General features: G+C 61.1%; 1 protein-coding gene across 1 annotated transcript; it reads right to left on the reverse strand.

Moving 5' to 3' along the window:
- Window positions 1-1050: 1050 nt before the first annotated feature.
- Window positions 1051-9062, reverse strand: AMBP (alpha-1-microglobulin/bikunin precursor). The gene is made up of 10 exons (XM_002720486.6): window positions 8850-9062; window positions 7609-7751; window positions 6255-6331; window positions 5459-5575; window positions 4963-5064; window positions 4454-4500; window positions 3485-3566; window positions 2295-2462; window positions 1874-2047; window positions 1051-1185 (listed from the first exon to the last, which is right to left on the reverse strand). The coding sequence occupies exons 1-10, from the start codon at window positions 8967-8969 to the stop codon at window positions 1157-1159; spliced, it is 1059 nt and encodes a 352-aa protein (XP_002720532.3). The 5' UTR covers window positions 8970-9062; the 3' UTR covers window positions 1051-1156.
- Window positions 9063-9528: the final 466 nt, after the last annotated feature.

A 9528-nucleotide genomic window follows, 5' to 3' on the forward strand; every position in this document is an offset into this window, starting at 1 on the left:
AGCCCTCAGCATGATGAATCTGATGTTTGTAGATCCCACATAGACACCCTGGACGTGCCTGGAGATGTGTTCTTGGGCCAGCTTGGTCCACAGGCCACCCTGGACAGCGGGCATCTTCTGTTTCCCAGAGAGGGAGAAGCCAGGCTGCAGGCTCCAGCTGGGGACCCAGCTGCTTAGTCAGGACCCAGTGGAAGGCAGTGAACATTCTGCTTCCAGGGCAAAGGGCCAGCGTGGCACCCCGGGGACGAATGCAGAAATAGCCAGGGTCCCGGGGCTCCTGGCAGCTGGCACTGGGGATGCAGATGGGACCGAGGCAACATGCTGGGGAGTGCCTGGTGCAGCAGGTGATGGGGGAGCCGCTACAGGAGCTCAAGGGGAGAGGGCCCTGATGCCCCGGCTCACCAGGCCCCAGCTACTCCTTCTGACCCCATGGACCACCGATGACTTCCTGTCAGGCCTCTCCAGCTGCCCAGAATTCCTCCTCCTCTCTCTCCTGGCCTGATCAAAACAAGCAAAGCCAATCCCATTTTCCACAAACGTCCTTGGCCTTGTGATTTGCACAACCAATGTCATGTACAGAAGATAGTTCTAAGGGGCCAGCGCTGTGACGTAGTGTGCTAAGCCTCTGCCCATGGTGCCAGCATCCCATATGGGCACCGGTTCCTGTCCTGGCTGCTCCACTTCTGATCCAGCTCTCTGCTGTGGCCTGGGAAGGCAGTAGAAGATGATCCAAGTCCTTGAGCCCCTGCACCCGTGTGGGAGACCCAGAAGCAGCTCCTGGCTCCAGTCCTTGGATCGGCGCAGCTCCGGCCATTGGGGCCATTTGGGGAGTGAATCAGCAGATGAAAGACCTTCCTCTCTGTCTGTAACTCTGCCTCTCAAATAAATAAATAGTACCTCTTTAAGGAAAAAAAAAAGTTCTACCACATTCTACCACCTATGCTCTCCACTTCTGGGCCATGCTGGGTTACTCACACCCCCGCCCCGTGCTTCAGCTTCCCCTCCCTCCACTTTACGCCCCCAATGACAATGAGTTGTCAGAACATGGGGTTTAGAGAGTTTTCAGCATGTTTTTATTTGGACTCGAGTCACTCTGTCCAGCCTGCCGCAGAGCCCTGGGTCAGCCACCAGCCACCCCCGGCTTGCAGACCAGCTGTCAGTTGGAGGGAAGCAGCTCCTCGTCCCCTGTGGACACAGAGAGACTGGGGGAGTGGGTCTGTGGGTGGGGATCCTTGGGGCATGGGGAGGAGCAGCTGAGCCTGTAACAGGTGCTTGCTGAGTGGCGTCTGCCCAGGGTCCTGCCCGGAACCGCCTGATGTTTCACCTCCGTTTCTGACTCGCCCGAGGTGCCATTTCCCAGTGGGAAAAGCAAGTCCCAGAAATCCAATGGCTGCTGCTCCCTGCCACGCAGTTATTGTCATTCCGCACCACGACCGTGAGTAGCAGCAGCTGTAGCTGCTGTTAGCCGAGTCCCAACTCTGCCAGGGACTGTGAAGGCTGAGCAGGGTCTGTACATGGTCCCATTTTACAAGGGAGAACATCAAGGCTCTAGCCGGCACTTGTGCCATGTGGTCAGCTGAAGGTGGCAGCACCGGAACTGTAGCCCAGCTCTGCCCTGCCCCCCGAGCCTGCCCTGCTCACTCTCTGCCGGTGCCTGCCTAGCATCCCCCAGCTGCCCCATTCCAGCTGGGTAAAGCCCCAGGCTTGGCCCCATTTCACAGATGGAAAGCTAAGGCTCCAAGCATGAATGGGCTGCTCACTGAACACAGAGTCAGAACCCAGAGCTGCAGACCCCCGCCTCCTACCAGGGTTCCCCCTGGCCCCAGCTCCTGACACCCCCCCAACCCAGCGCAGCACCCCATGGGCCCCCTACCGTCACCAGGCTTCCCGCAGTACTCCTTGCACTCCTTCTCCGAGTAAAACTTGTTGCCGTTGCCTTGGCAACCGCCATAGTTGAAGAGGACACACTTCCCCTGGACGGCATCAAATGCCCAGAGAGGGAAAATGCCGCGGCATGGGCCGGGGACTATGGGCAGGCTGCAGGCGGCTGTGGGAGGGAGGAGGCACAGAGCGTTAGGGTCATCTTGCCAGCCACTGCTGGCCTGGCATGTGCAGGGGACCCCTGAGCCAGGCCACCCTACCCATCTGCCAGGGACACCTGCCCCCTGCTTTACGCCTTGGAAAACTGAGGCCCACAGAGAGACGTGACCCGGCCAGTTACACCCTGGAAGTCTGCCGTGGGCGTGTGCCGGCTTAGCCTGCAGGTGGCCAGCCGACCTGGTGTGGGGGCTCACCCACGGTCCGGCAGGTCTGCAGACACTCCTTCTCCGACGCAAAGTTGTTGCCATTGCCCAGGCAGCCGCCGTAGTTGAAGGTTTCGCAGGCCATGGACGAGCCGTTGTAGAAATACCTCTCGAAGAGCCCCAGGCAGGGGCCCTCGGAGTAGCCCAGCTGGCAGGAGTCTGGGGAGGCAGAGCTGCACTTACTAAACACACTCTGTGCACTGCCACCAGGTGGGGCGCTTCCGCCTCCTCTCCTGGGGCTGCCGCCCCTATGCCAAGCGCACGGGCTGCCAACTCATCATAGAAGCCGACTCTCAGAGACGTACAGGGGCTTGCCCAGCGTGGCACAGAGCCAAGACGCCAAGTCCCGGATGCTGGACTCTAAAACCAAGGACAGCTGCCAGCAATGCCCCGGCCCACTGCCCCCTGTGCTGTCTTGTCTACACAAAGGCTGCAATACTAGTAGTGGTCCCATGTGCCCCAGCACCCCAACAGCCAACCTGGCCTCTTCACTGAGGTCCCACCCCCATGCCTCCTCTTTCCCTTGAATGCCCTTCCTGCATGAACCCTACCTGGATTCCTGGACACAGCATGAGTTCCCCTTCCTCCAGGAAGCCCTCCTTGATCTCCTTACCTTTCTGTCCCCTGAGCCCCCCAGCCCTTCATCTGGCCCTCCCTTTTGGGCATATCACTTTGTTCCTTGGCTGCCTCCCCTACTGGAGCAGAAGTCCCCGCAGGAAGATGCAGGTGGCCTGTCCTTGTGACCCAGCACAGGGCAGAGTGGGTTCCCTGGTTGCTGACTGGATTGCAAAGCGAGTGGCTCATGAGCACTGGGAGCTAGACAGAGCAAGCCCATGTCCTGCCCCATCTGCTCCTGCCAGCCACGCCCAGCCCAGTGGGCCGTGATCCCATTGTACAGCTGAGGAAACCAAGGCTCGACGGCCACACGGTCGAACATTCAGGGCAGGAACTCGCTTCTTACTGTGGAGCTATCGTAAGCTTAGAACCACACCTTAGGCTGCTGTCTCTCCACGCCCACAGCCCCTGGCTCAGTGCAAGGTGCTTGATGTGCCAAGTCCCTGCCCCGCCGTTGACCCTGGCAGAGAGAGCGTGACTGCGTAGTGCTGAACGTGGCCGGCCCCGGGCCCTCCTCTCCGGAGCCAGGAGCAAGGAGAAGGCGGTGAGAGGCAGGTGCCCGTTACCTTCTTTCTTATTCAACTCCATCACCAGTCTCCCGGTCCCAGATCCTTCCTCTTCCTCGGGGAGCACAGCCCGCCGGGTTCTCTGGGGGCAAGAAGGATACGCGGCGGCTGGAGAGAACTGGCCCCAAGGCTCACCTCCACCTGGCTGCTTTGGGAATCGGGCTGCAGCCACCAGGTGGGTTAATAGACACGTTCCCCAGAGGCACCCCCAGACTGCACATCGCAGGTTTCCAGTAGGAAGTGAAAATCAGACACATCTAATTCCTTTTGCTCTGAGCCTTTTGAAGTTCTCTCTCTCTGTGTGTGTGTGTGTGTGTGTGTGAAGAGAGAGAGAGAGAAAGAGACATGCACACATCAGGAGAATAAATTAGGACCTATCACAAATAACCAGGACAACCGCGAGCGAAAGGCAGAAAATTGGGAGGCAAGAGTAAGGCCACTCAGAAAACCAGAAGGGATCATGGGAAAGGACTTGGTTCGAGGAGCTGCTGGTTCTGTTTGCTTTCCGGCTTGTTTGTTTATCTGAGAGACTGAGATCGATCTCCGGTTCACTCCCCCGGTTGCCCAGAGGCTGAAGCTGGGAGCCAGGACCTCAATCCAGGCCTTGAGCCATTGCTACCGCCTCCCAGGGCCTGGCCTAGTGAGAAGCTGAAACTGGGAGCCCAGCTAGGAACGGAGCTCTGATTCCTGCACAGGACGCGTCGCGGAGTTCTAGCACAACCCAGAAGGTCAGCGTGATCGTGTCATTTCACAGATGAGAAAATTGAGGTCCAGAGCAGGTGGCAACTTAACGGCAGTGGCCGAACCAGGACTGAGCCCAGGTGGAGCTGACTCCATGCCCACCACTCACTGCCTTTGCTCAGCCTCCTGGAAGCCTCTGCCCCGACCACAGCAGGAACTAAGCCAGCTCAGCGGCCAGCTTGGCGGTGCGGTGCCTGGGGGAGGTTGGGCTGGGGCCGCGGTACTCACCAACACGGGGGCAGGCTTTGGTTCCTGCTGCCCGGGCACACATTCCCCTAAGTCAGAGGTCAGGAGAGAGGAGTGAATTAGAGCCTCTGTTGCCTGCAACGTCTCAGCAGCAGCCCCTCAAGGGCTGGCAAGGTGCTGGCGCCCCACCCCCACCCCTGACTGCGTCATCTCGGGGGCTTAGGAGGGAGGGGTTATGACGCCCATTTCACAGATGTGGGCAATGAGGCACTGAGAGGCCGACAAGCCAGCAGCAGGGACACTGAAAACCCAGGTGCTCTGAGTGGGGAGCCTGTGCTCTTAACGCCCACCCTGTTGCCTCCTAAGAGGTGCTCGTGGCTTTGAAACGCCCCCACTGAGACACACGCAGCAGAGAGAGCCCAGAGCGGGTCCCAGTCCCGGCTCTGCCAGGTACATGCTGAGCCTGGAGCACAGCTCTCTGGCTCCCTATTCATCTCAGAGGGTCACAGGAGGGCTGCGGGGGCGGGGCGGGGACCTGGGGTGGGGCTTACCTCTGTCGATCATGGTGAAGATGGAGTTCTCGGGGATCCCCACCCCGAGAGCCACCTCCCTGAACTCCTGCAGGAGGCTCTCCCTCAGCTGCGGCTCCCGCCCTGCGCAGGGGAAGCAGAGGAGTCACCTGGAGCCGCTGGGGCCGGGTGGGCAGGGCCCAGGGGTTTTCAGTTAGGGGGAGGTGGAGCGCCACTGACCTGGGGCGCCACCCTGAAGACAGGTCCCCAGGGAGGAAGAGTGTCCCTTCAGGGTCGCCCCCAGTTTTCCTGTCCCTACCCACCCAGGGCTCTTTTCAGAACCTTGCGTTCCCCGGGTCTGGAATTTGACTAAACCAAAGAAGATTCTATCTCCAGCAGGAGACTGGGCTCCAGCCCCAGGGAGAGGAAGCGCGTGCCCCTCCCTCCTCATTAGTTGCGCTTGCGCACCGGCACCCCACTCCAGCCCTGAGTCGCCGGCCTCCTGCACCCCCCACCCAGCCCCAGCAGGCTGCCATACCATAGAGCTTGGCGGTGATGGTGGGGCCGTGGCGGCGGCTGAATTTCTTGGTGAGAAAAATGGCATACTCATCGTAGTTAGTGTGCACCACGTAGGACTCCATGGTTAAGTTCCATTCTGCGGGAGATGCGGAGCAGCCGCAGGGGGCGTGGTTAGAGGCCCAGCGCCTGTTCACCTGCACACCCCATCTCCAGCCAGCTGTCTGCGCCCAGGCCTGCCACTGTCCATCTTCAGTCTGTCTCTGTCTGCCCTCTTCCTCCATACATTCCTCCTGGCTCTGTCCACCTACCATCTGCCGACATCCATCCGTGAATCCTTCCTGCCTCCCTCTCTAACGCCATCCATGTGGGAATTAGAGGACTGTTGGAGGAGCTCACTCATCTGCCATGCATACATGGAGCCATTCACCAGTCCTTTGGTCATTCACTCATATAATTGTCCATCCACCCAGCTACCCGCACACCCGTCTGTTCACACCGCGCACACTCAGAACACAGCTGCCGAGCTCATGAAGAAGTTCACGGCCAAATCCTCCTGTCACTCCGCACCGTGCACAGGACACAAAGACAGGACACGCCCTATGCTGGGGGCGTGCATGGGAGGGGGGCGGGAGAGGAAGAGGAAGAGGAGGGGAGGGGGGAGGGGCGGGGGAGGAATTTGGAGGAAGAAGGCTCAGCTGAGTAAGGGGCAAGGTTATGGGCAGAGAGAGAGTGGAGGCAGGAAGGGAACGAGGTGGGGCATCAGGGTGCTTCAGAGCGAAGCAGAGAGCGGCAGGTGCACCTCGCGCTGCACTCACTGGCTTTGTGGTACAGGAACTTCCCGTCAGTGTCCGTTTTCTCATAGGCCCCGGAGATCTCCTCACAGACGCCCCTCCTGCAAAGGAGCCAATCCTAAGGGAGGTAACTCCGGCGAGCCCGAGACCCTGCCATCTGGCTGTCCCGTGGGGCTCCTGCCACGGGGCTCCAAGGCCCTTGTTGGTGGTGGTGGTGGTGGTGTTGCTTAGTTTGGAGATTAACAATCACAGGTGTCTTGTTCAAGCCTCCCACCAGCTCTGGGAGGCCCTCATTGAACAAGCCAGGGAACAGAGGACAAGGGGAAAGGGACTCAGCCCCACACCCTCCTGGCCCAGCCGGCGCTCCGAGCACTTTCCCTAACCCAGTCCGCACATACGCCGTGGCACAGGGGAGCCGGAGGACGAACGATGCATCGACTCCTTCCCTCGTCTACGACTCTCCTTCCCCAGGCTCCCCATCTATAAGGTGGGGACAGTGTAGTTTGCCCCCGACATGGCTGTGACAATGTCATGGGTGACACGGAGTTGGCTAAGACTGCGTGTCTGCTAGCTGGGGTTGTGTGAACATGTCGCGGGCAGCCTCCAGGGTACAGAGGAGAGCAAGACCGACCTCACCCCTGCATGCAGCCTCCAGCCACTTGGGGTGTGCTGGCAGGAGGCAGAGCAGCCAGTGTGGCAAGTGCCGTGGACAGGGATCAGCAGGTGCTCCGAGGCCCTGGGACCTGAGCCTGGAGGTCAGGGAGGGCTTCTTGGAGGAAGTGATATGGAACCAAAGTCCCCCAGGACCCCTTCTATTAGCCCAGGGAGTTCTCAATGGAAGGACCATCAGGTGCAAAGGTGCAGAGGGCAGAGAGTTCCAGGAGCTGAAGAGGATCTCTGGGTGAGACACAGAGAGCCGTGAGCGCCGCGGGGCTGGCCGGGGGAGGGGGTTGAACCTCACTCCTGGGGGCAGTGGGGAGCTATGAAAGGGTCTTGGGCGGGTTGAAGGTTCACAATGCCTTTCTGGGTGGAGAGTAGACAGGCTGGGAGGTTCGCGATTACAGGTGGGTGGGGAATGGAGGTTGCTGTAGACGGGCAGGAAGGATGGGGAGGTGGCTTAGGGCAGGGGTGGCAGGTGGGGGGTGGGGAGAAGGGAGCAGGTTGGAGAGAGGAGGGAACGGGCGCAGCAGGGGACAGAGGGGCTCGAAGACGCCCTTGACCCTTGTTGTCCCCCAGGGTTCCCAGGCTGGGCCCCTGAGGGCTGGAGGGGCGCCTGTGGTCTGCCAAGCCCACAGAGAGGGTTGGGGAGGGTGCTGGCAGTGCGGAGCTCTGTATAAGGTGGCCACACAGGGCAGGCCACTTGGGGCCCCACGCTCACCGCCAGTGCGTGCTGGTCATGCTGATCTCCGTCTCGCTCGTCCCCTCTCCCAGCACCAGCGTGCTCACGGCCATCCTGTCCTTGATCCTCTTCAGCCACGGGCAGGTGGACCCCACAGCCAGGTTGTACCATTTCCCGTAGATCTGGGAGGTGACCACAAACGCTGGGGAGGTCAGATCTGCCCCTCCCTCCTCGCATCACTTGTCCCTTCAGGGACAGGGGTCTGTGGCTGTGGGTGGAGGCGCAGTCCCCGCAGCATGCTGGGGAAGGAGTCGGGCAAAGGGGGTCCCCACCCTGCCCTGCAGAAGCCCTCACTCCACCGAGACGCGGGAGCTCCCCATGCTGCCCGCATGGACAGGGTCTACACTGCCCTGCTCCCAGGTCAGCACCACGGCCGCCTGAGAGCCAGAGCCGTGTCTTTCACTCCCGCCGTCACAGGGAGCTCATCACCTTGCAAAGCGCCTCCCAACTGTGTGAGGAAGACGCGGGGCGTGGGGATGTGACAGAGCCCTCAGCTTCCTGAGGCTCCAGCCAGACGCTGCCTCACTGCACCCCCCACCTGCTCCTCCTGCTGCTCTCTGCCTACGACCCTTCCTTGTCCCTCAAAGCAAGGAAGCCCATGGGATGTCACAGCTACCGATGCGGAGCTGGAGCCGCAGGAGCACAAGGGCTGGCTCAAGGTCATCTCAGGGCTCAGGGGCGAGCCCCAGGACACACACGCACGCACACACACACACACAGTGTGCTATCCTTGCCCACCCCAGGCCACGGTGGTCTCTGTGCCCTCAGCCTCCGGATCCCACCAGCCCCTGGCCCATGGCCTGCTTGTCCTCCTCCCAGAATCCCCTGTGCCCTGCTGCAAAGCCAGAAGGCACGTGCCCGCCTGTGCCATGGCCAGACTTGTGAGGGCAGAGGCCCCAGGATGAGCTGGGCTGGACTGGGAGCGTCGGCAGGGAGCTGGGAGGGGACAGCAGCAGATGTTAGGGTCTCACGGGAGCATGGTTGACCCTTGGAGCCAGCGAGCCCAGGAGGGGGGTGATAATCAAGGAAGACAGTCCCAAAGAATGGCGATGGGAAGAGCTGTCGCCTCAAAGTCTCCCAGGAGTCCCAGGAGTCCCTCAGCCCAGGGACCCTGGGACTGAGTCCCAGATGGGGAGGCGGAGGCCCAGAGACGGGCAGGGCTTGCCCAGCAAGGACCAGCAGCCGGGACACCCAGCACAGCACCCAGGAGCCAGCCTTACCCGAGAGAGCTCGAAGTTCTCCTGCACTTGGATGTCGTCCGGCAGGGTGGGCACGGGGTCAGCCCTCACCGGCAGGCAGACCGCCAGCAGCAGCAGCAGCAGGGCCCAGGGAGTCGGCATGGTTCTGGGCTTCGTTGCTTCGGCTGTCTCTGAGAGGCTGGGACGGCAGACGGAGGGGCCGCGACCTCCCTGCCCCGGGGACAGCTGTGATCTGAGGCTAGGGCAGAGGCCAGTGGCTTGTAAGTGGCCTTGGTGTTTGCTCTGCTCAAGCCAGGACCAATCAGGGCCCCAAGGCCGGCTCCAATCGATTCCTGGAGCCGGGTCGGCGCCCATGCCGGCAGCCAGGAGGCCAGAGTGCTTGTCTCAGAAGAGACATTGGCCAACACAAGGGGACCATGGCGCAGCCCAGAGACGCCTCACCGGGGCGGGGGAGAGGCGGGGGAAGGTGGGGGTGCAGGAGACAGGCAGCACCTGGCCTTTCCTTCCGGGTCCTTCCACCTGAACTTCCCACTCCCCCAGAGCCCATGGGTCAAGCCTGAAGGGGCCCATTTTCTAGATGAGAAAACTGAGGCCCCCAGAAAGTATCAGAAACCACAGGGATGCTAGGGCTGAGCTGAGACCTGGGCACCCTGTACCCAGACTGCCTTCCTGCGCACGAAGCTGGGTCCTCGCAGATGAC

Source organism: Oryctolagus cuniculus, chromosome 1, assembly GCF_051225735.1.
Source record: "Oryctolagus cuniculus isolate XC-2025 breed Fujian yellow rabbit chromosome 1, ASM5122573v1, whole genome shotgun sequence".
In the NCBI taxonomy this organism is placed as follows: Eukaryota; Metazoa; Chordata; class Mammalia; order Lagomorpha; family Leporidae; genus Oryctolagus; species Oryctolagus cuniculus.